General features: G+C 42.7%; 1 protein-coding gene across 2 annotated transcripts in view; it reads left to right on the plus strand.

Annotated features, from left to right (window-relative positions):
- Positions 1-26,646, plus strand: part of tbc1d30 (TBC1 domain family, member 30) — a 76,196-nt gene that overhangs the window by 41,614 nt on the left and 7,936 nt on the right. For both annotated transcript variants that reach the window (XM_078416643.1, XM_078416642.1), the window contains 7 exons: positions 1,085-1,270; positions 4,317-4,485; positions 6,821-6,989; positions 10,113-10,218; positions 19,708-19,820; positions 20,435-20,571; positions 23,600-23,809. In XM_078416643.1, the coding sequence (XP_078272769.1) occupies positions 1,085-1,270; positions 4,317-4,485; positions 6,821-6,989; positions 10,113-10,218; positions 19,708-19,820; positions 20,435-20,571; positions 23,600-23,809 (1,090 nt within the window). The remainder of the gene's footprint in view (positions 1-1,084; positions 1,271-4,316; positions 4,486-6,820; positions 6,990-10,112; positions 10,219-19,707; positions 19,821-20,434; positions 20,572-23,599; positions 23,810-26,646) is intronic.

Consider the following 26,646-nt stretch of genomic DNA (forward strand, 5'->3'; position numbering starts at 1 on the left):
TGATCTTGTGATCTCGGGTTCTGTCTGTGGGGAGTTTGCACGTTCTTTTTTTCAGAGATACAGCACAGAAACAGCCCCTAAGCATTAGGGGCCCCGCCGACCAGCGATCGCCCCCGTACATCAGTACAATTGTCCCTACACACAAAGGACTGTTTACAGAAGCCAATTAACCGACAAACCTGTATATCTTTGGATCGTGGGAGGAAACTGGAGCGCCCATAGTAAACCCTTGCGGTCACAGGGAGAACGTACAAACTCCATATAGACAGCACACGTAGTCAGGATCAAACGTCTGTGTCTGGTGATGTAAGGTAGAAACTCTAATGCTGTGCTACTGTGCTGCCCATTCCTTCTGCGTGACTTTCTCTCTGGTCCTGGTAGAATGTCCTCCCACATCTCGGAGATGTGTTGGTTCAATAATTAGTCCTTCGAGTAGACAAGTAGCAAAATAATAAAAATAGGCAAGATTTATAATAAGTTGAAAAGGTGTGCAGAAAAATAGGAGGAATGGGTCTGGTGAGATTCCTCTGATGGGATAGCAGAAACTTGCTGTGCTGAATAGTCTTCTATGTTACATAAGCTCATTCATTTCTGGATATTAAAGGAAATGGGGATAGTACAGCTAGAGGTGAGGTGGAAGATCAGCCTCCATTTGGTCCTGCTTCTTATAGTCTCGTTCTAATGCAGGAAGGTGAGTGATTATTTTGTCATAGAGTCGTAGACTGATACAATGTGGAAACAGGCCCTTTGGCCCAACTTGCCCACACCGCCAACATATCCCATCTACACTCGTCCCTCCTGCCTGCGCTTGGCCTTGTGACTTGAGACATTGTTATATGTTGACAATATGTGCACCGTTTCATTTTCTGGAAATATATATCATGTTCAGATTTGGAAATCTGTGAACGCCATTACAGCTGTTTATTTATCAATCAAAGGTTACATCCAAGTCTTCACTCAACTGTTAATACTGTTGTGTCTTAGTTTCCATGAGGCTCATGATTATTGCCCCTAAAAAGTTCAAAACTGAGGTTCTAGAATGTGAATAAAGAGTTACTTAAGCTTTGTAATTGTTTGTTTCAAGGACCTTCACAGAACAGGTTGTAGTTCTTACTGCGGGCAGGAAGCTGAACAGGATCGGGTGGTGTTGAAGCGAGTTCTTCTGGCCTATGCCCGTTGGAATAAATTTGTTGGCTACTGCCAAGGCTTCAATGTTCTTGCGGCGCTCATATTGGAAGTGATGGAAGTAAATGAAGGAGACGCACTAAAGGTAGGTGTAACGGCAAAGGAAAAGTCTGCTGATCCAGTTAAAGATGAACATTTACATCTGTGCATTGCTTTATTACATCCATGGGAATTGTGTTTTCATTGATCAATATTTGCTCTTAGTCTGAAGAAGAGTCTCGACCTGAAACGTCACCCATTCCTTTTCTCCAGAGATGCTGAGTTACTCCAGTATTTTGTGTCTACCTTTGCTCTTAGGAGCTTCTAACAGGCATTCTGCCATTGGGTTATGACAGCGTTCTGATTTGAACTTTGCCTTTTCTCAAAAGAACAAGTTGAATGAAGAAAGGATCGTTTGTATTCATGCGTTGCCTTTTACATCCCTTTTACCTGAAGCTCTTCAGCCCTTCCTGTTCTGACGTAGGAACCAGAGTTCGTACCAGTTTGAACCAGTGTCTGCAGCGAGTTCCCTTGAACAACAATGTGATAATAATCAGATAGTCTATCCTTAGATAAAATATTTGGCCAGGCTCTGGGAGTAGCCCTTGCTCATCTTCCAAATAAAGCCGAGATCTCTTTTGCTCACCTGAGAGATTTGATGATACTTCAGTATACATATCACCTGAAAAGCACCACCTTTCAATGAAACAGTGTAAGACTTCCCTCAAAGTCAGGAGAACCATCCAGCAATTTTAGGCTTAAGCCATTGGAGTGGGACTTGAACTCGCAAAGTGAGACTAGAGCAATAATCCCCATCTTCCATCACTTCCCTTTCCTCTTGTCACTTCCTATTATCTCATTAATCTATTTCATTCAGCTTATTAGCAATATCACAGTAGTCTGATGTAAATAATGTATTGAGTCCCGACGCAGGGTCTCGACCCAAACTGCTACCTTTGCCTCCACAGCCACTGCTTGTCCCGCTGTGTTCCTCCAGCAGTTATTACTCTAGATTCCAGCATCTGCTGTTTCTTGTGCCGCTGTAAATTAAATACTTGCCTTCTTGACATTTTAGTTTTCATAAATAATAGCAGGTGTTAATTTGCTGCATTGTGTAATTGCATTGTTGATAGATTCCAATTTGAGATTTTACATAGGATTTTACATAATACAGAACACATAGAAACATAGAAACATAGAAAATAGATGCAGGAGTAGGCCATTCGGCCCTTCGAGCCTGCACCGCCATTCAATGTGATCATGGCTGATCATCCAGCTCAGTAGCCTGTACCTGCCTTCTCTCCATACCCCCTGATCCCTTTAGCAAAAAGGGCCACATCTAACTCCCTCTTAAATATAGCCAATGAACTGGCCTCAACTACCTTCTGTGGCAGAGAATTCCACAGACTCACCACTCTGTGTGAAGAAATGTTTTCTCATCTCGGTCCTAAAAGACTTCCCCCTTATCCTTAAGCTGTGACCCCTGGTTCTGGACTTCCCCAACATCGGGAACAATCTTCCCGCATCTAGCCTCTCCAACCCCTTAAGAATTTTATATGTTTCTATAAGATCCCCCCTCAGTCTTCTAAATTCCAGCGAGTACAAGCCCAGTCTATCCAGTCTTTCCTCATATGTAAGTCCCGCCATCCCAGGGATCAATCTGGTGAACCTTCTCTGTACTCCCTCTAAGGCAAGAACGTCTTTCCTCAGGTTAGGAGACCAAAACTGCACACAATACTCCAGGTGCGGTCTCACCAAGGCCCTGTACAACTGCAGCAGAACCTCCCTGCTCCTAAACTCAAATCCTCTTGCTATGAATGCCAGCATACCATTCGCTTTCTTCACTGCCTGCTGCACCTGCATGCTTGCTTTCAATGACTGGTGCACCATGACACCCAGGTCACGTTGCATCTCCCCTTCTCCCAATCGGTCACCATTCAGGTAATACTCTGCTTTCCTGTTCTTGCCGCCAAAGTGGATAACCTCACATTTATCCACATTATATTGCATCTGCCATGCATTTGCCCACTCGCCTAATCTATCCAAGTCACTCTGCAGCCTCCTAGCATCCTCCTCGCAGCTAACACTGCCACCCAGCTTCGTGTCATCCGCAAACTTAGAGATGTTGCATTCAATTCCCTTGTCCAAATCATTAATATACACTGTAAATAACTGGGGTCCCAGCACTGAGCCTTGCGGTACCCCATTAGTCACTGCCTGCCATTCTGAAAAGGACCCGTTTATTCCTACTCTTTGCTTCCTGTCCGCCAACCAATTTTCTATCCACCTCAACACTGAACCCTCAATACCGTGTGCTTTAAGTTTGTACACCAATCTCCTATGTGGGACCTTGTCGAAGGCCTTCTGAAAGTCCAGATATAACACATCGACTGGTTCTCCCTTATCCACTCTACTAGTTACATCCTCGAAAAATTCTATAAGATTCGTCAGACGTGATTTGCCTTTGGTAAATCCATGCTGACTTTGTCCGATGATTTCACCACTTTCCAAATGTGATGCTATCACATCTTTAATAACTGACTCTAGCATTTTCCCCACTACCGATGTTAGGCTAACTGGTCTATAATTCCCCGTTTTCTCTCTCCCTCCCTTTTTAAAAAGTGGGGTTACATTAGCTACCCTCCAGTCCTCAGGAACTACACCAGAATCTAAAGAGTTTTGAAAAATTATCACTAATGCATCCACTATTTCTGAGGCTACTTCCTTAAGCACTCTGGGATGCAGCCTATCTGGCCCTGGGGATTTATCTGCCTTTAATCCATTTAATTTACCTAACACCACTTCCCGACTAACCTGGATTTCCCTCAGTTCCTCCATCTCATTAGACATAATTACAGAATGTTAATATATTAAATTTCACCATCGTATTTACAGAAACACAATGACAAGCTGATTCAATTAAATTCCAGTTCAAACTTTCTCTAAATATGTATTGTAAGCTGTGCAATGGAACGTTACATGAGGAGGAACGTTTAAATGTGTTAAACATAGAAACATCGAATATAGGTGCAGGAGTAGGCCATTCGGCCCTTTGAGCCAGCACCACCATTCAATATGATCATGGCTGATCATCCAAAATTGTGATATGGCTTTCACATGGTTCTGTACCTTTTATCTTTTTTAATATGCAGATAATGATTTATTTGATTGACAAAGTGCTTCCTGAGAGCTACTTTGCCAATAATCTACGTGCATTATCGGTGGATATGGCTGTTTTTCGTGACCTTCTCCGGATAAAACTACCCGAGCTTTCTCAGTATCTTGATGATCTCCAGAAGGTTGCCAACAAGGAAAGTGCAGGTAAATTCTTTGTTTATTATAAGAAATTCCTCTTTTTGGGCAGATTTTCCTCGACAGCTGAAGACTTTTATTGTTTACAGTTTCCAAGATTTCAGAGGAGGATTTTATGCTGAGAAAGGGATGTTTTTTTTATATTAGTAACAGATCTGACATGGCATGTACAAGATCATGAGAGCATTCAGCCCATCTAGTCCATGCTGACCCGAGTCTATTCTCACCTTACTTCAGTGGTTTGCAGCATCTCTGTCCATTCCGTTCGTTGTTATCCACCTTTGCCAGAAAACCATCTATCATTGGTTGATCTTATGGTAGTGAATATGACAATTTAATAATCATCTGGAAAAGTATTTCTCCTGATTGTTCCCACAGATTTATTGGTGGCTAGCTTTTATATATGGCTCCAAGATTTAGTCAGCCCCATTTGAGGAAACATCCTCTCCTCATTCAAATGAAAATGCTCAGCAGATCAGGCCGTATCTGAGGAGCGAGTTAATGTTACACGTGTATGACCTTGCATCAGAACTGTTACAAGAAGAAAGGCAAATCGCCTGAAATTAGTGCCTTAAATATTAAATCCTGAGAGCGGCAATGTGCTTTGGCAGAAGACTAGACTTTGGACTTTAGAGATACAGTGCAGAAACAGGCCCTTCGGCCCACCGGGTCCACACCGACCAGCGCTCACCTCGTACACTACCACAATCCTACGCACTAGGGACAATTTACAATTTTACTGAAGGCAATTAACCTACAAATCTTTACATCTTTGGAATGTGGGAGGAAACCAGAGCACCCGGAGAAAACAGGGAGATCGTCCAAGCTCCATATAGACAGCACCCGTAGTCAGGATGGAACCCAGGTCTCTGGTGCTGTAGGGCAGCAACTCTACCATTGTGCCACCGTGGTGCCATGGAAAGATAAATCACTTGAAATTATTGCATTGAGCCCCAAAAGCTGCAATGTAAATTGGCAGAAGATGAAGTGCAGTTTCTTGAACTGTGCATTTTGTGGGAGTGTAACACGTAGGGAGGCCAAAGACAGAGTGGGATGGAAAATGGAAGTGAACAGAACAGTGATGTTCTACAAAACAATCACCTAATCTGCTTTGGTTTCTCCCATGCAGCGGTGACCACTGCATGAGAACCAGCGAGGAAACTGGAAGAAGCACAGACTGATTATTGCTTCACTTAAATACATGCTTATGTCCCAGAATGGTGAGAAGGCAAGTGGTGAGAGGGCAGATGTTGCAAGGCCTGCAGTTGTAAAGGAAGTGCTGAGAGAAGTGGAGTGGTGGGTGGACAGTGAATCAGGGAGACATGGAAGAAATAGTGGTATGCTGAAAGCGGAACCGAGGGGAAGAAGTATCTTATTGAAAGTGGTGGACATGATGGATGACATGCTGTATGTGGAAACTGTGGAGAATTTACTGTTCATACGAACAATTCATAACCAGTTACTGGCAAGATCTGGGGCAGTATTTTTTTTTTCTCTGTGCACAGATTTTAGTGTAGACATAGGCAGGAGTGAATTCCATTCTTTGCGCCACAATTAGTGAATGGCAGAATATATTCCCTCTGGTGTAATGGTCTTTTCACTTCTGTGATCTATTACATTCTCAGATGACAATACTATATGATCAAACATCTTCAACAATACCTAAACCAGCAAATGCCATGTTTTTGGCATGCTCGATTGACCCAGAATACTACACTATGTTTTTTAAATATAAACCCAGGTTATTCCATAGTTAAACATTCTTAATGAACACATTTCGGTATTATGTGCCACGTACAATTGTTAAGTTCAACGTTGCTTTTTAAAGTTTATCTTTGCCGTTTTACTGGCTGTGTTGAAATGACTGTTGATGTTATCAGAAGGCCCGCCCTGAAGCGGAAACGAACTCAACAATGTGAGGAAGCTGCAACGGATTCTGATTAATGAGAGTTTATCTACTTGATAGTCCACTTTTCGACTCAAAGCCAGTTTCCATAAACGCTGACTGTAAGCACACACATGGGAATAAACAAGCACGTTGCAGTAAATCATATGGATTGATGTTGAGGAGATACTTCGAGGCAAAATCACACCGCCAAAGTGCTTTGCTTTTCAAACGTTAATTGGCAGCATCTATTAGCAGATAGGCTGTCATTTGGTCATTGTTTCTCCATGCACCCACACTGACATTTGATTAAAAGCTGAATGATGTTGCAGTAACAAGACGGAAAGATGAACGAGAGCGAGGGGGATGGGAGGGGGTGGGGAGCAGAATATAAATCTTTGCCTTCAGTCTGATTACATATATTCTGATCAAGCTCAATGTTATTTTATTATTTGACAGGTAGTTACGAGCCTCCCCTGACCAATGTCTTCACCATGCAGTGGTTCCTGACTTTATTTGCCACGTGCCTTCCTAATCACACTGTCCTCCGAATCTGGGATTCCGTGTTCTTTGAAGGGTCTGAGGTGATCCTACGAGTTGCCTTGGCCATCTGGGCTAAACTTGGAGAGTAAGTTGTGCATTATAATTATTTCTCCGATATATTTTGTATTGGCCAATATTAATCACGTGATTTGAATGGAAGAAATATTGAAAATATTTGTGGAAAGATCCATTTCTTTGGTGTCACAACGAGTCATACAGCAAGTAAACAGGCCCTTCAGTCCAAAGATAGACACAATGTGCTGGAGTAACTCAGCGGGTCAGGCAGCATCTCTGGAGGAAAAGGATAGGTGACGTTTTGGGTCGGGACCTTTCTTCAGACTGAAAGTAGGGGGTGGGGGGGGGGGGATGGTTAGAGCCGGAGGTGAGAAAAGAGCAGGACCTGTCAGGCCAGCCACAAATGACCTCAGGCAGGGAGATGCCCTTGTAGGCCCATTGTTGGCTAGAAAAGACGTCATGCAATGTGGTGAAATCTGGAAATGGTTAAATGACCAGAGTGGAGGAAGGTGGAGGCCCTTCAGTCCACTCCGTTTGTGCTGGCCATCAAGCGCACATTTATATGCTAATCCTACTGCAACCAGTTTTATTCCCCCCTCAGATTCTACCACTCATCTATATACCTGAGGCAATGTACAGTGGTTCGGTAACCCACAAACATACATAGTTTTGGGATGTGGGAAGAAATGGGAGCACCCGGGAGAACCCCACACAGTTGCAGGGATAATTCTATTTCTATTTCAAATAAAGCACTCTTGACCATTGAATACGCAAACTACACTAGAATCTGGAATGAGACAGGATTACTGAGGCTGTGAGATGGCAGCACTTTCAGCTGTGCCACTGTGCTGTCCAATTGTGTGGCCCGTCTCCCCTCTGTGAAAAGGCCCATTTGTTCCTCTGTCTTCTCAGTCCAGTAATGGTGCATGGACAGACCCATCTCCCCCACATAGAGGGAACCATGTTGATCTTCCCTCCTCCAAACTTCCCTGTCATTGCCCACCCCTTGTATGCTTCCCGGAAACATTTACGTTCCTCAGTCTTTTAGTTTTTATTTTAGTTTAGAGGCACAACGCGGAAACAGGCCCTTCGACCTGTTTATTATTAACACTGCCCTACATACACAAGGGCCAATTTAGCTACAAACCTGTACGTCTTTGGAGTGTGGGAGGAAACCGAAGATCTCAGAGAAAACCCACGCAGGTCACGGGGAGAACTCGGTACAGACAGCACCCGTAGTCGAGATCGATCCTGGGTCTCCGGCGCTGCAAGCACTGTAAGACAGCAACTCTACCGCTGCGCCACACCCTCCTTACCCTTCCTCACCCTCCTTCAAATATCTGCCTGAGAAGCCAGTGTGAAATAATAGAAAAGAGCAGCTCTGTTCATTCTCTGCTGTTAGTATAAATCAATTGTGTTTGTTTAACATAAATCAACATAAAACATTCCTCAAACAATTCTGGTACCCTAAGAAATATTTCGCTCAAAGGCTTCCTACAAATGTAGCAAATATTGATATACCTAAGCAAATTCTGAACTGGTTTCCCAGTGAAAAATTGTGGACAATTGATCTGTAATTTTAGACAGTTAACTAGAATTTTGACCCTGATCAGAGAGACATATTGTACAGAAGCGTGATTACATATTGCAGTAACTCTTTCATACAGTGAGCTAGATTCTGGCTACATGGAGCTTGCAGAACATAAAAGAACATCTTTTATATTGAACTTCATGGCCACTGTTTGCAATCTCCATGAATAGGTGGATTTCCACACCAATTTTATGTTTATTTATTGAGCTCTTACAGTTAACATAGGAAATAGGTGCAGGAGGAGGCCATTTGGCCCTTCGAGCCAGCACCGCTATTCATTGTGATCATGGCTGATCATCCACAATCAGTAACCCGTGCCTACCTTCTCCCCATATCCCTTGATTCCACTAGCCCCTAAAGCTTTATCTTAACTCTCTTTTAAATTCATCCAGTGAATTGGCCGACTACCTGAAACTTGCAAAAGAAAAATTTAAACACTTGAACCTGTTCATAATTTCCATTCCTAACGTACTACTGTGGTGAGAACACAGTGAGAGATTAAAATATAAATTTTTAAGAAGTTGGGGATTAAAAATTATAATAAAACCTGGAAATTTGAAGAATTCCATTCCCTTTGAATAAGCAATTAATTAGATATTGTAAAGAGATACAGCTCAGAAACACTGTTGAACACAAATAGTCCACAGCGAACATCAAGCTCACCATACCGTAAACTATTTTATTTCCCCCACGTTCCCATCAGTTACCTCTAGTTTTGACAATTCATCTGCATATCGGGTGGCAATTTACTGTGGACAATCTATCAATCCGTACATTTTTGGGATGTGGGAGAAAAACAGAGCACCAGGATGAAACCACTGCAGTCACAGAGAGAATATGCAAACTCCACACAGACAGCACTGAAGTCGGGGTGGAACCCGGTCATAAGTCCTATTACCCCTTGAGAATTATGTAATCCTCCAATTTTGGATTCCCGCTTATCCTCAAATGTAATTGATGCACCATTGTCAGTGAGATTTTCATCTCCCAAGACCTAACTTTCTGGCATTCCCTCCACAACCCCCGGTTTAATTTATTCTTTAAGACTCTCTCTAAAACCTGCCCCTCTCTACCTGAGACATATTTTTTAATCTATAACGGAGATGTCCACAACTAGAGGAAGAATATGGTTTAAAAATTGTTCCCAAGTAACTGGTCAATCACTTGAGTCAGCAGGATATCCGGAAAGAAAGACCAAGTGCCGGAAAATAGGATAATTATAGATGGGCACTTAATGGTTGGTATGGACATGGGGGGGGGGGTTGAAAAGGCAAAGGGCTTGTTTCATTGTTGTATGTCGATGAATAAACCATTACTCATTATTTACCTTTTCGTATGCCACAAGCTTGCTCTTTGACTCTGTATATAAGTGGGTGACTCCGATCAGGTTTCTGTAAATACTGTTCTCTACCTTGCTTTTTCACTAGTCTCCATCGCTGAGGCAGTAAGCTTCCATTTGATGCTATTTATAGCAAGGCAGCCAGGGCTGGCGATACATAATTCATGTGAAGCCAAATTGCATATGTGCTGTGCAGTGCAATCAGCGAACATTTTGTCCCTGAGTGAATGTAATGTCGTTTGTCATGTTCATTGTTTTAACAGAAGGATCAAAGGCTGCCAAACTGCAGATGAATTTTACAGCACCATGGGACGACTAACTCAAGAGATGCTGGAGGATAGTCTGATTGACTGTAACGAGCTGATGCAGGTCAGGGGCTTCAGTACTTTGTGTGTGTGTGGGAATTTCTCCAGGAACATTTGCAATAACATTATCCTTTTCATGAAGGTTTTATCTTTTTTGCTATTTTTACAGTAGGAGTATGTTGCCCATTTCAGTGGAAGTAGCAAGCTGGAAAAATCACAATGAACATATTTGCATACACTGAATAACTAGAACATTTTAACTACAGGTGTAATCTAGATTTTTTTTTTAATAGTGTATTAATTTTTGGGTGTCCTTCTTAATGGCAGAGATAAATAGTTTTCATTGAACTAGCGCACATTCGAGATTTTCTGAAGAGGATCTGCTGGAATCATTGTCATAAATCTCTCCTTCTTCTTAAGCCCTTTGCTCCTCTAGGGAGCAGAGGCCATTGACAAATGTCCCCCACCTCACTCGGTTGTTGGCGGTTCTTTCGAGATCTCCCCATTTGAGCCCACTCCCAGACATTTCTGCCTGGTCATAAATTTGTTTGCGCGGAAATTCTTTTGCTCGTGCAATTTCAAAAACAAATCTAAAATCCAATCGTGAATGGTAATTATGTGCACAACCACACAGATCACAATATTTATTTTGCTGCATGTATGCATGGAGATAGCAGTCAATACTCAGTGATACCACGTAGCATGCAATACAAGTTTTAATTTCATAAGCAATGCCGGGGCCTCGTACAGAAACAAAAGTACCAAGGAGCACAGGTTTAAGATGCCCCTATTATTGATAATGTCTTTCTAGGCCACTAACTATTGTGGGATATTAAAGCTGGCAATATGTACAACATTGAATTAATATCAAAATGCACTAGCCATTCTTTAGGTTGTTAAGTGTAGGAAGGGACTGCAGATGCTGGTTTACACCGAAGATAGACACAATATGCCGGAGTAACTCAGCGGGGCAGGCAGCATCTCTGCATAGGGAGAGAATTGATCTCTCGTTTTTCACACCTTACCCTTCCATATCTCTCGTTTCCCTTTCCCCTGACCATCAGTCTGAAGAAGGGTCTCAACCCGAAACGTCACCCATTCCTTCTATCCAGAGATACTGCCTGTCCCGCTGAATTACTCCAGCATTTTGTGTCTATCTTTGGGTCATTAATGTGCCTTCAGCTTTAGCTATTGAATAACATTACAAGCTGTCTTAATTTTGTGGAATCTGTGTGTCGCATTTGTTGAGAGATGCTAAACATTTATACTGCTATGATGAGGTCATTGAGTATTGATGAAGAAATACTGATTCATGAACAAGTCAGGATGACATTTGATTTGGTTGATGTTATCGAGTTATTGTTGCTCTTGAATACATTTTGATAGAGATCTTGGGCTAAGGATCATGGTGCATTCAGAATAACCATGGTGAGTTTCTGGGACTGTGCGCTGTAGATTGTAAATATTGTGGCTGTGGTCTGTTGGTGGTATTGGAAGCTGCTGTGTGAGGAGGCACTAGTTGAGCAGATTATTCTATTCTGAATGGTGTTGTGGAGACAAAAGGAACTGCAGATCCTGGTTAATATATTTTTTTTAAACACAAAGTGCTGGAGTAACTCAGACTGTCTAGCAGCATCTCTGGAGCACATGGCTAGGTGATGTTTCGGGTTGGGACCCTTCTTCAGACCGGTATGTTGTGTGTTGTTTTACTGCAACAACAAAGGTGAATGCTGAGAATTCCAGCACTTCTCTGAGCCTAGTGGGAAATAAAGAGATATTCCAGAGGTTTGAGACTAAGCAGAGGACACAGCCTCTTGTAATCACAAGCTGACATGGATGATTCAGTTCAGCTTTCAGTCAATGATGATCCCAGCAGAGTGAGGCAGAACCTGATGATGGTGAAGCCGCAGAAGGCTGAGGGAACGTGACAGGTCTTCTCGTGACTGAGATGGCTCGTCGCTAATTGCCTGGACAGGTGGATAGGGGTGCCAACTATCTCACTCCCAAATATGGGGCGAGGTGACGTCACCACCCTGCGCCCCACGTGACCTCACCCAGCCAGCAGCCACGTGCTCCCGCTCCACCAATGGCGGCCGCCCGGGCTGGGAGGCGGATTGCTACGCAAACTCCATTAGGCGGCGCCCAGGCCTCCGAACCTAGACTGTCTGGAGCTAAAATGTTTGAAACCTAGAGTGTCGGGGCCTAAACTGTCGGGGCCTGAAGTGTCGGGGCCTGAAGTGTCGGGGCCTGAAGTGTCGGGGCCTACGGTGTCGGGGCCTGCGGTGTCCGGGGCCTACAGTGTCGGGGCCTACAGTGTCGGGGCCTACAGCACACCCCGGACCCAATACGGGACAAGGGCGGTCCCGTAAGGGACAACCCAATTTAGCCCAAAATACGGGATGTCCTGGCTAATACGGGACAGTTGGCAACCCTACAGGCAGTATACGTGTTACTTGTTACTTATCAACCCAAGTTTGTGCAGAGTAATAGGCCCGGTTTCATTGACAGCTGCTGTGGCTTGCTTCGGCGCGGCTGCTTGTATTGGACACTGTGGTATCGTCATCATTTAAAACAATGTTGCTGTGACATGCTGGTTGAGTGCAGGATGTACTGACCTCATATGACCAGGAGCAGTCTGCAGTCCAGATGCAGATTAGAATTTATTAAGTGCAGAAACCGTTAAGCTGGAAGTTACTAAATGTGAACCACAACACAAAGTGCTGTCTCCGTTCTTTCTTTTTATTTGAACAAAACACGACAGACACTTACTTACCCAGTTTCTTCCTTTCGATATCATAGCAAGAAATAATTCCCAATCTGCATTAAAGAGCAATTGAATTTTGAGCCTGAAATTGATCCTCCCAAACTTCCTTAATCAGAGCCTCAATTAAAGAATGTTTTCTCCCTTTGAATGCCCCTGGTTCACAAGAAGGGTTATTGACATTACAGCACTGATGACCAAGGGAGCAAGTTGCCCAGCTCTCCTCTGGGCCACAGATCAATCTGCTCTCACAGGACCAGGATGAGAAACCTATGTCTTTGCTTTATTAAAAAATATATACCAGGAGAGTAGATAAAATCGGCCAAACCTGTTCTATTTGGGTCTGTGTTGAAGACAACCGTGATTAATTGGATAAAATGTTTATTTCAGTGCTGTCTAAACCATATGCATATGTAAGATACGTTTTGGAGTTTTCAGTCTAGTTTTTAATAATTCAAGCCCCACATCAGAAAACAACCTCTAAATTTAACTGCCTAGAAATGTACCTAAGCAGAGCTATTTTTTTTGTACCAGCATCTGCAGTTATTTTCTTATAATAATTTTTTTATTGTTGTACTTGTCTCATGACTCATGACTGTTTTCACAATATTACCATAGTGTGACAGTTGTAAGAATGTGAAAATATCATGATAGTGAGCAGGATGCTGAGGTTGGACTTGGAGTCATCGACATCTATGACACAGGAGCAGTCAATTTATCCCATCTTTGTACATGCAGCTATAACAAAGAGCCAGGACTTAAAATGCAGAGGTGGAGTTAAACACAGTTTAGCTGTAGTCTGCTACTGGCTGCTCATGAGCTCACTCACATCATCATAGGATGCCTGCAATGAGAAAATGTCCTGTTCTTGAGCTAAAAAGCATCAAATATAAACCAAATATTAACAGTTTTAACAAAACTTGGCTTGAAAAAATGTTTCTCTGGCTTCAGAAGCCAAACACATTCTGTTGTGTACAGCGAAACCGCCTCTGATTTCTACTAAGATGGCTTATTTAGTAGTTTGGCATCCTGCAGTGCAAGGAAAAAACCAAATTGCACTGATAAATGTTTGAGTTTAAGTTGAGTTTAGTTTATTGTCATGTATACCGAGGTCCAGTGAACAGCTTTTGTTGCTAACCAGTCAACGGAAAGAAAATACACGTTTACAATGTATGGTGACATTTGACGGAAAGTCAAATTAGTGAATGTCCCATGAGGAATGATCATGCGTGATTTGGATGTCCACTGTTACAGTATTTGACTAACCTATCAACACTCAAGTGTTCAGGTACACAGATGCACATTATAAACACTAGTGAGCTCCTGTTACCCAGGTAGCACATCCTTGTACAAATAATGACCTTCACAAAGGCTGAAAAAAGTAATGAAGAAACAAAATCTGTTGATGAAATCCGAATGTTTCACAGTATAAGCATTGGCTACGATCATAAACGTGCAAAAATGAAACAAATGTTATTTTCCTTCTAAATAATGACTTTCAGGTGATTTGTGTCTCTGCAGTTTGTCAGCAATGACATTTAGCAAAGCTAAATGGTTAGCGTTAGACATTACCAGTCTAAGGCTAACCATTCACTGCCTGAAAGGAAGCAATGCTTCCTGAGAAACCAGATGTCCCCCTGTTGAGCATTTTTGGAGCAGCTAACTATTTATCAGCTTCAGATTGTTGTGTAAAAAAGCGAAAAGCTAAATCATGTGCCAGTGTGTAGCTGAAGCCATAAAAAAGATCAAGTTTAACTTTTCAACTGAGGGATTGGTTGTTTATACTAACTTTCTGCATCTGGATAAACAATGATAGTAACTCAAGGGTGTGGGAAAGTGCACAAAAGATAGTGGGAAGTGGATCCATTTCAAAAAGTGTAAGTACTGAAAAATGTATGTGTGATAATTTGCTGGGTCAGTTATGTATGCTGTTAATTCTAAATATGTGTGTTAATCTCCATTAGTAGATGACGACCTCCATTATCATATTTGTTGGTGTTTATTCAATGGACACCAAGTGACAAGACCATACTCAATGCCTGGAATGAGTGCCCCCCCTATCACCTACCAGTCCCTGCCTCACCCCTCCCTCTCACCTCTTTATAATGGCTGTATTCCCACTGCACGCTTAGTTCCGATGCAGGGTCTTGACCCTAAACGTCATCCATACCTTTGCATCCGCAAATGCCGCCTGACCCAGTGAGTTTCTGCAGAAATGTGTTTTCTTGCTCCAGATTTCAGCATTTGCAGTCTCTTGTGTCTAGCCGGGAATAGCAATTAGTTTCTATGTTAATGTGATGGGTTTGAGGCTACTCCTGTCAAGATTAGTTACATTGGTATTAGGTAGAACAAATGGATAGAATTTAGTTTCATGATTCACATGAATTGAAGCGCTAAAGTTAAATGTGATTCTTCTCTACAAACTGAATGCTTCGATTCACGTGGAAAGAATTCCTTCAGTGTATGGCAGGCATGAGCACTACTTTGATTGTCATAGGAAAGCACAAGAAAGTTAAGATGAGGGTCAATATCAGATCCATCACAAGATTACCACTTGACAAGGCAGGGTCAAGTAGTATGTGGCCCACTCCTGCTCCTTTCCCCATTATTCCCACCTTTGGGAGTCATGGAGTTTGATCTTAAAAAAAATGAGCCAAAATGTTGCAATCTTTTAGAATAAAAATTTACATTTGTTCTCATCTGTTTACAGCATACTGAACACAATTCAGATGTTGCTTACGAAACAACCTTTTCACTACTGCCATTTTAATGGGCCCAAAGGAACTATATTAACTTTTAATTTTTACCACATTTCTTGCCAATCTTTATTACGTGTAATCTGGGTTCTGACACACAAAGCTGAGTGTATGTTCGAGGAAACACTTCTATGAGGCAGTCAGCATGATATTTTATCTACACTTGGCTTCTCACAGTGGGAAAAATCAGTATAAAGTCAAAAATTATTAGCTCTGAAAGAACTTAATTTGAGAGATGATGAATGAGATTGAACATTAACATTTGAACGTTAAGAATACATTTGGATACAACTTTGGTGAATTAGGTTCCTAAAAGCACATGGTCTGATGGATCAGGTGGCCTCTCAAGTGTCTCCTTTCTCTGATATCTCTGTCAGAAAAATTTACATGCCCAAGGTGTGATCTACAATTATTACAGGAGAGTTCCTGTTCAATTTATTGGTCAAAACAGAGAGAAAACTTTAACTCTTCACCTTCCTTGTGTTCTTCATCAAGGAATAATTTAGACAGTCCTGCTCCATTCATGATTAAGTATGGCCTTGCTTATGGCTGAACACATGGCAACAAAATATTTGGGGAAAAAAACTGCAGATGCTGGTTTAAATCGAAGGTAGACACAAAATGCTGGAGTAACTCAGCGGATCAGGCAGCATCTCAGGAGAGAAGGAATGGGTTGACATTTCGGGTCTAGGCCCAAAACGTCATCCATTCCTTCTCTCCTGAGATGCTGCCTGACCCGCTGAGTTACTCCAGCATTTTTTGTCTAGCAACAAAATATTTACTGAGGTAGGATCATCTATGAATGCACGTTTGTCAAGTTTACACTTAATACCATTTATCACTGACCTACCACAATGAACCCACTCTTATTTTTTGGAACTTACACAAAAAGTGTTTTCCAATGGATAGCTTGGATGTTGCTGTAATTGAGAGCAAAATCTTGTCATGAGTCTTGTCATAATGTTAGTGCCTTAATAGTTGTGACTCTTTCACTTGTAGGTTTAGCTGCTTGTACCATGACCAGCCCTGCTGCTCTTTCCAATGTAAACTTTTGCCATGTTACAAGCATTTCCTGAGATGTTTCTGAGCTAATGTACTGGGATGTACTGTTCTCATTTGCTCTATAATTACGCCTGGAACACCATTCTACTGCTACGCCATAGCTGAGCTTCACCATTGTGTTTTTAATTTCTGCTGGGAGTTTAGATTGTGCTGCTGTGAACTTCCTGGGATGGCAGGACTTTCATATGAAGAAAGACTGGATAGACTAGGCTTATACTCACTGGAATTTAGAAGACTGAGGGGGGATCTTATAGAAACATATAAAATTCTTAAGGGGTTGGAGAGGCTAGATGCGGGAAGATTGTTCCCGATGTTGGGGAAGTCCAGAACCAGGGGTCACAGCTTAAGGATAAGGGGGAAGTCTTTTAGGACCGAGATGAGAAAACATTTCTTCACACAGAGAGTGGTGAGTCTGTGGAATTCTCTGCCACAGAAGGTAGTTGAGGCCAGTTCATTGGCTATATTTAAGAGGGAGTTAGATGTGGCCCTTGTGGCTAAAGGGATCAGGGGGTATGGAGAGAAGGCAGGTACAGGCTACTGAGCTGGATGATCAGCCATGATCATATTGAATGGCGGTGCAGGCTCGAAGGGCCGAATGGCCTACTCCTGCACCTATTTTCTATGTTTCTATGTTTCCTGTACTGAGTTCCAATTAATAGTTCTGTAAAGGATTTTGAATCCTTCATTTCAGGAAAAAAAATGTATTTTTCATTTAACTTACAAATCAGCAGCTTACCCAAAGTTTTCATTCCAAAGCAATGGTGGAAATATAGGGAGCAGGAGCAGGAGTGGGCCACATACTACTTGACCCTGCCTTGTCAAGTGGTAATCTTGTGATGGATCTGATATTGACCCTCATCTTAACTTTCTTGTACTGTCCCTATTATTGCCGCTTCATCTCATGTATCTACAAATTAATTTGTTTGCAAAGTTAAAGAAGAAGAGCACTGAAGAGCCTCTGTGCCCAACTCCACCACTGCTCAAGCCACCTGTGGCTGGAGATCTGTGACCAATGGAGTTCCACAACCACTGCTGTTTGTGATATGTAGAAATGACGTGGATGACAATGTCGTTGGATTGGTTAGTGTGCTTGCAGATGACAGCAACATTGTTGGAATCGGGGATGGTAAGGAAGGATGTCAAAGACTACATCAGAATACAGATCAACGATGGAAATGGGCAGAGTTTAATCCGAGCAAGTGTGAGATGCTGCACCTTGGAAGGTTGAATGTAAAGGGAAAGTATACAAGTGATAGCAAGATGCTTAGCAACATTGATACAGAGGGATCATAGGCTCCAAGGCCTTAGCTCCCTGAAAGTAGCAACACGAGTAGAAAGAGAGATAAAGAATGTGTCTGGTATGCTTGCCTTCATGGGTCAGGGCATAGCAGATAGAAATCATGAAGTCACGTTACAGTTTTATACAACTTATTGTGGTTATTGTGTGCAGTTCTTGTCACCCCATTATGGAAAGGATGTGCATGCATTGGGGAGGTTGTAGAAGAGGTTTACCAGAGTGCTGGCAGGAGTAGAGGCTATTAGCTGTAAGGAGAGGTTGGACAAACTTGGATTGTTTTCTCTGGAGCTTCGGAGGCTGAATGGAGCCCTGCTGGAAGTATATAAACCCATGAGAGGGTAGACAGTCACAACCTTTTTCCCAGGCTGTAAATGTCAAAGGCTAGAGGGCACAATTTAAAGATTATGTGATGGGGAATGTTTTTTACACAGAGGGTTGTGAGTGCCTGCTAAGTGCTGTCAGGAGTGGTGTTAGAGGCAGATATAAATATGATAGTGGCACTTAAGAGGCTTTAAGATAGGCACAGGCATGTGTATGGCATTGAGGGATATGGATTTCATGCAGGTAGAGGAGATTAGTTTAACTTGACATCATGTTCAGCATTGACATTGTGGACCAAAGGGCCTGTTCCTGTGCTGTACTACAGGTTCTATGTTCTAAGGGCCATCGTCGTGATGTGGGCCCATGCTGCTATATCTGAGGCTGGTGACTGTGGTGACAGGCAGTCTATGCAACACCATTCCTTCCACTCCCAACTCAAGGACAGACAGTGAATGGTTTGGGATCTTGATCAAAATATGAGCTATGCATTGTATATGTCACTTGAAAGACCCATGACTTTGGAAGATAGATACAACTCGATGATGACTTAACACGTGCTAAATTATTTTCTTGTATGTTCATCCCCTTAATATAGCCAGAAGGGCACAAGATGTGGATTAGATAGTAGAACCGATTAACCGGTATTGCGATCTTGCAAATAAAATGAATTCAATGTGCAGCATCTAATTATTGAGTGATCTAATTATTGAGTGAGCATCTTATTTACACAGCATATCTGCTCTGTGTTTTAATAAACTGTGAGATTGCAACATTCTATTACTGTGACAAATCTGTTTTCAGTCACTATTTCTGAGCTCATCAGCTTTCACCTTCAGAATTCCATGTTTTCCTTCAAACATGTTAGTCTATTGCTGCAATTCTTTCCACAATGTTTGCATAGTTATCCTTGTGGTTATTGACAGCAAGCTCCATGCTTGAGTTAGGTCATGACTGGAGTTCTAAGTACATTGCATGTCACCACGTTACAGGAAGAGTGTGAAGATACTGATGAGGATACAGGGGACATTGAACAGGCTGTAGCCAGGGCTGAATAAACTTATTGCAAGGACTGGTAGTTTTCTTTGGTACAGTGGAGGGGAGATATAAATTCGAGGCACTAATAGCATGAAATGGGCTGCAACAAATATTTCTCATCTAAATCATCCGGTTATTGTCTTTCGTATTTGAGGAACATGTCTCTCACCCAGGTTGTGGATGGGAGTGGGGGCTGTTGATGTTTGCAGCGCTTCTAAAACAGTCAAATAATTTCTGATCTGATATATCCGTGTGCTAAATTGTATATAATGTGGATTTAAGGTCACCCTGGTGCATTGTGTTCCATTCCTTCTGTTGCAGACTCTATATTCAATGGCACCGTTCCCCTTCCCACAAATGGCCGAACTGAGGGAAAAATACACTTATAACATCAACCCATTCCCAATCCCTGTGAAGTTGTCAGAATCACAACGGTAAGGGATATTTTTTATTATCCAAATAATCATAAAAACATTTGCATGCACTGCAATGGATAATGAGATGGTTCTGCATATAGATGTAATGATTAACATTTGGTGATTCACTAAGTGAATGACTGAATATTGGAAATAGTTTGAAGTGTAAGAAAATATTCTTGCTGTTTACAGAAAATGTTCCTGCCACCATTGTGCCATCACTTAAAAAGTTGCATAGTTTTGCTTCTCCACTGTAACTTTGAACAATCAGTTAAGTCTTACAATTTAAAACTGATTAAAAACGAGAGCTGTTCTGAAGTAAAGCAACACACACTTTGTGCATGGAACTGATGCACTACAATGCTGCAGACTATATTCTGCACACTGTATCTTTCCCTATCGTACTTAAGTTTAACTTGATTGTATTTATGTGTGGTGTATCTGATCCGTTTGGATAGCATGCAAAACAAAGCTTGTCATCGTGCCACAACACGGGTGACAATAATAAACCTAGACCTAAAGCTGTCTAATCTATCTCTTTATTTATGGGCTATTTGAGAGTGAGGTATTTGTGAATAACGCTTGTTTCTGTAGAATTAAACATTACATCACACCTATAATTCTCACGACAGAAGTCTCAGTAAAACAAAAGACAGCGATGAAGAGATTGATTTGGACGATGAAGATGCCATTGCTTCTGCTGTTGGTTGCCTGGGACCATTCAGTCTTCTTGTACCAGAGTTACAGAAGTATCAGAAACAAGTCAAAGGTAATCTTTGATGTAGCATTGCTCTTTCTTTTAACAATGATGATATTTTGTTAGAATATCTCAAAGTGGCATTGTTCAGGAAAGGGAAAGGGTCTGAAGAAGGGTCTCGACCCAAAACGTCACCTATTCCTTTTCTCCAGAGATGCTGTTTGACCTTCTGAGTTACTCTAGCTTTTTGTGTCTATCCTCGGTTTGAACCAGCATCTGCAGTTCCTTCTTATGCTAGATTCAGTTATTGGTACATGTGCCTCTAGTATCTCATAACCCTAAACTTGTAAGTGTTTGCTGCTATTTTTACTGTTGCTGGTATCAGCTTTAATTATGCACCATCTGGTGGCTCATGGCAAATATATTATTTCTTTTGGCTAAACTGACAGCTAGAAAACCATATATATTCACCATATTCTGATAGGCTTGCCAGGCATAACTGCAACAAGATCTATTGCTGTGGGAAGTATTGTTCAGTTAACTGACTCGAACTGGTCGATAGACAATAGGCGCAGGAGTAGGCCATTCGGCCCTTTGCGCCAGCACCGCCATTCACTGTGATCATGGCTGATCATCCACAATCAGTACCCCGTTCCTGCCTTCTCCCCATATCCCTTGACTCTGCTTTCTTTAAGAGCTCTATCTAACTCTTCAGTCTGAAGAAGGGTCTCGACCCGAAACGTCACCCATTCCTCCTCTCCCGAGATGCTGCCTGACCTGCTGAGTTACTCCAGCATTTTGTGAATAAATCTATCTAACTCTCTCTTGAAAGCATCCAGAGAATTGGCCTCCACTGCCTTCTGAGGCAGAGAATTCCACAGATTCACAACTCTCTGGGTAAAAAAGTTCTTCCTCATCTCCGTTCAAAATGGCCTACCCCTTATTCTTAAACTGTGGCCCCCGGTTCTGGACTCCCCCAACATCGGGAACATGTTTCCTGCCTCTAGCGTGTCCAATCCCATGATAATCTTATATGTTGGTCATGTTGGACTAAGCCCACAACCTATCCACCCCTGCACTGACCTGGGTTAAACATGGAGGACTGGTCTCCGTACACTTGAACTCACAGTAAATAAAGTTTAAAACAAACAGGTTCAGCATCACTACACGTTTCAGCTCAATTCAACATGATCACAGCAAGTATCACAGGGTGTAATGGAAGATTGCATTAAAGGCCAGAAATGTCCTCAGAACAGATCACACTCTACAGTCGTGACTTTACTGGAAGTCAGGCAGAGCCGTGATAATGTGCTTGGTCCAACATGACCAGTTCAACACAGTCAGGCAGGATTTCCACGACATCTACAGCAGATCGACAGAATCAGCTCTGAGAAGGCTCCAGGCCCAAGTCTCCACTGATCTAAACATAGTAAAAGAAAATAACTGCAGATGCTGGTACAAATCGAAGGTGTTTATTCACAAAATGCTGGAGTAACTCAGCAGGTCAGGCAGCATCTCAGGAGAGAAGGAATGGGTGACGTTTCGGGTCGAGACCCTTCTTCAGTCCTGAGATTCCTTCTCTCCTGAGATGTTGCCTGACCTGCTGAGTTACTCCAGCATTTTGTGAATAAACATAGTAAAGGTCATTTCCAACAGTTATCACCACGTAAATTTGCCAAGACGAATGTGAAAGCTTTCTGACAAATCCTGGCCAATTTACCACACTGGAACAGGTAAAGGAACCAAAGGTGGTTGCCAGTAGATGGGCTTTTTCGTTCTTGTTTTCAGGATGCAGGCACCACCAGGTCTACAAGTTATTGGCCATCCCTAATTTCTCTCAAGAAAGTGCTGATACATCAACGTCTTGAGCTTCTGCAGTCTCTCTGTTGATTGCGCTCCTATAGAGTTACTTGGTAGTGCGTTCCATGTTATTCTACTCAGTTGAACTACTGATTATAATCCCGTGCGCTAGCAGAAATCTGTTAATGCTGAGGCTGATTTTTTTCAGCATCAGTATACTGTATTAAGAGTGAAATTTCCAAATAGCCTGATGATTTCTAACAAAATAAAGTGCTTAAGCATGCATTACTAAAACAACTTGATATTTTATGTATGAGATTTGCTTTCAATCTTGCTAATTCAGCTTTCTTACAAGTACCGCCTGTGTACACGTGCAATTTGCACAACATTAGATATGGTGCATTTATTTATCTGCAGTAATGTGGTACAAGTAGTCACAGTAACCCAAGAGGGGCATTTGTGGCACAGCGGTAGAGTTGCTGCCTTACAGCGCCAGAGACCTGGGGTCGATCCTAACTTTTTAAATTTTTTTAATTTTTAATATAAAAGTTTTATTCCAAAGAAAAACATACAAACATACTAAGCAAAATGTGATCAAACAAAAGCCGCCTGTATCGGCAGTTTACAAAATAAACAATTATCACATTAAAATCCCGCCATCTCTGTCAACAATACATTCGCCCCCCCCTGTGGTGACCAGCGTTCATGGAAGGCCTCCAGAGCCCCTGTGGACACCGCGTATTCCCTCTCCAGGGACGCGCGGGCACGGACGTAAGCCCGGAACAAGAGTAGGCAGCCGACCTCTGTGAGGCCATCGACTACCCGCTGCCTGGACCCGCGAATGGCCATCTTGGCCAGGCCCAGGAGCAGACCGACAGGGAGACCCCCTCCTCCCTCCCGACCCTCCCCCTCTGTACCGCTGTCTGTACGGAATTTGTCCGTTCTCCCCGTGACCGAATGGGTTTTCTCCAGGTGATCTGGTTTCCTCCCACATTCCAAAGACTTGCAGGTTTGTAGGTATATTAGCTTTTGTAAATAGTCCCTAGTGTGCAGGAGGGAACAAGTGTACAGCTGACCGCTGGTCGGCCTATACTCGGTGGGCCAAAGGGCCAGTTTCCACGTTGTATTTTAAAAACCAAAACTGAAGCCTTCATCTCAATGGAGCATTGCCTGAAGCCACGTATCATATTGTTGATGGGTTTCTTCTTCCATTTAGCCTGCAGGCATATGAAGTGTGATAGAGAATATTTAACAATGACACTAATTTAACCCTTCAATGTTCTGATTGTGATTTCTGTAGAGCAACAGGACGAGCAGATCCTGAAATCGAGCAACATTGCTGAGCTCAGCCCTGGGGCGATCGATGCAAGCCGCAGTGAGCACCACTCTGTTTTTAACAGCATGATGATGGAGCGCATGACCACTGACATCAATGCACTGAAGCAACAGTACATTAGGATAAAGAAGAAGCAACTGCAGCAACAGGCCCACTTCATCTTAATCAAAGCAGGTATAATATCACATAGAAACATAGAAAATAGGTGCAGGAGTAGGCCATTCTGCCCCTCGAGCCAGCACCGCCATTCAACATGATCATGGCTGATCATCCAAAATCAGTACCCCGTTCCTGTTTTTTTCCCCCCATATCCCTTGATTCCTTTAGCCCCAAGAAATAAATCTAACTCTCTCTTGAAAACATCATTCATGACTGTAGCTGCATTTCCAGAGTCATCGTCTGGAAAATCCTTCTTTTACTTCCCTGGGGGTTGAGGAAGATGTGCTTCCATTCCAGCTGCATGTGTGTTCTGAGACTGCTGTTGAGGCTAAAGTGGGATTGCAGATTGCCACGGATGGGGCAGGAGTCGCTCTGTGGGTCGGCCTAGCGGGTGGATTCGGAGGTGATGTGCTCTTCCCAACAATTAACTGTGCTGCATTTTGAATGATTGTGGGCTAGGGATTCCCATGAGTTGGAGCGGAAGCCACAATTTTTAAATCAGGCTGTGAGAAACCATCAAATTGTCCGACAGTCCCTTGCCCAGCAGGAGCTTGTTGTGGAGTGTCGTTAATGAGAGTTTGGTGTCACGCAGGCAAACAATATAGCCTAAGATAGACACAAAAAGCCGGAGTAACTCAGCAGGACGGGCAGCATCTCTGGAGAGAAGGAATGGGTGACGTTTCGGGTCGAGACTCTTCTTCAGACTGGACCCAGAACGTCACCCATTCCTTCTCTCCAGCGATGCTGCCTGTCCCGCAGAGTTACTCCAGCTTTTTGTGCCTATCTCTGGTTTAAACCAGCATCTGCAGTTCCTCCTTCGACAACATAGCCTCCCCAGCAGAACTGTCTGAGCCACGATGCTGGAATGTTGGTCACAGAGAGAGACAGTGTGGAAACAGGCCCTTCAGCCCAACGTGCCCACACCGGTCATCATGTCCCAGCTGCACTTGTCCTATCTGCCTGCGCTTGGTCCATATCTTGGGTTGGTCTGGGAGAGGACTGTGACATCAGTTCATTTCTGGTGCCAAAGGATTTGGGGGACTTTGCAGAAACAGCATTAACGATGCCTTTCCAATGGTTTGAGGGGCCTGCTGTAGGTGGTCTATGCCTCTGACGTGCACAGGAGGCTAGGATCATCGCTTCCCAGTAGAATAAATCTAAGGCCCTGATCTTCCACCCATTTATTCTTTGACAGACAGTCACTTTCTAATGTTATTTGTAATATGTAACATCAGTAAATTATTCGATTGCAAGTTTTTCATTGTTTACAAAGCAATTATTCAAGAACTATTACAAGATTTCATGTTGGAAACAAGAGTTGTTTTGGGACTTTCATTTAAAACATTAGAAAAGCCTGGTGACAAAAAACGCACTTGGTGACGTCAGTCTACACTGTGGCCCATTCTTCACTGTGAGATGGAGACCAATTTTCAGATATGTTTGAAGATCCACTCTGTTTATGAAAGTATTTGAATCAATTAATAATCACATTCTGGCATTGTTGGACACGGCAGGCTTCTTTTGCACATGTCCAATTCTAAATATCTGCCATTTTGCAAAGCTAACTAACATTGATATATGTGGCACGAATGTTATGACTGAACCAAAGTTGACATTTGCATAAGATGGCTAAGCGATTAGCTCATTTTAGTCGCAACATAATGCAAACTTATAATGGCTTTAAACCCTGAAGGTGACTGAGAGGAAAGACTGCAGAAAGAATTCTGACACATAGCCAGCCGACTTTTGCTAATTGTAAAAACCTTCTCCCTCCAAAAGGCCTTTTTCCTGAGTGCACTGAATTATACCCTGTTTAGTCTGAATGCCACTGGTTATGCCAAGTAGCTACAATTTCAGCCTCTGCGTGTTATGGGTGGATTTCTCACAGCAAGGAGAGAATGGAATGCAGTGGGAAATTATATGCCAACGAAGGTGGAACAATGTTCCGGAGACTGGATTGCATTGAAGGTGTGGAGGATTGGATGGGAACCAGGGAACTGGAAGAGAATTATTTTTTGTGTGGCGGTGATGGGGGAGGAAGGGAGTAAAATGGGATGCATGGATATGAGCTGGGATATATCACTGAAAATTTATATTTAGGGATGTGTATGTGACTTTTTAATGTATTTAAGTTTAAAAAGTGAATTAATTTTTAAATATTAAGAGTTTGAAAATGAACCAGGATGCCTCATTTGTAATGTCAAAGTCCAAAATGTGTGATTTCCCTTTCAGATCATGGAAATGCTCACATTTTAAAATCACATCTAATTACTTGCTTTAGCAGTAAGGACATTTGATGTGCCTGCTTTTGGAGGCTGTTAGTCTGCCTGTCACCAGATTTCCAGGTCCAACTTGACAGTGTCACGAACTGATAGGAATTACAATTATCTGTAAAACACAACTGAATTTGTGGTAGCATTTCAAAGTCTTAAAAAAAATCACATGTTGAATTCACATACTGTCAAGGTTCATAAAGTTTACATTACTGACAAAAGCCATTCAATTTCATTGCCATCATGCCACTGTTGGCAAGAGAAGAGTTATGTCACAGACTGCCGTAAGCAGGGCTGTAAGGCGAGGTGTACGCCCATCGAGGTTGCCTGCAGAGGTTTTGCAGGGCAATCGCTCTACAAGGCCTTGAGTGCACTGGGCATCACGGGAATGGAGAGAAGAGCCATCAAGAACACCACAGAGGCAGCGGAGAAAGCCTGGAGATGGCTCTGGATCAGGAGAGGAGGTCCATGGGGAGGAGCGAATGCCACCTGAACACAAGAAGTGGTCTGATCAACCGTGGCTGGGTGGCCCGGGCGAGGGTGTCTGATGTTGAAAGACACGGCACACCCAATGACCCC

This window comes from Rhinoraja longicauda, chromosome 20, assembly GCF_053455715.1.
Source record: "Rhinoraja longicauda isolate Sanriku21f chromosome 20, sRhiLon1.1, whole genome shotgun sequence".
Classification (NCBI taxonomy): Eukaryota; Metazoa; Chordata; class Chondrichthyes; order Rajiformes; family Arhynchobatidae; genus Rhinoraja; species Rhinoraja longicauda.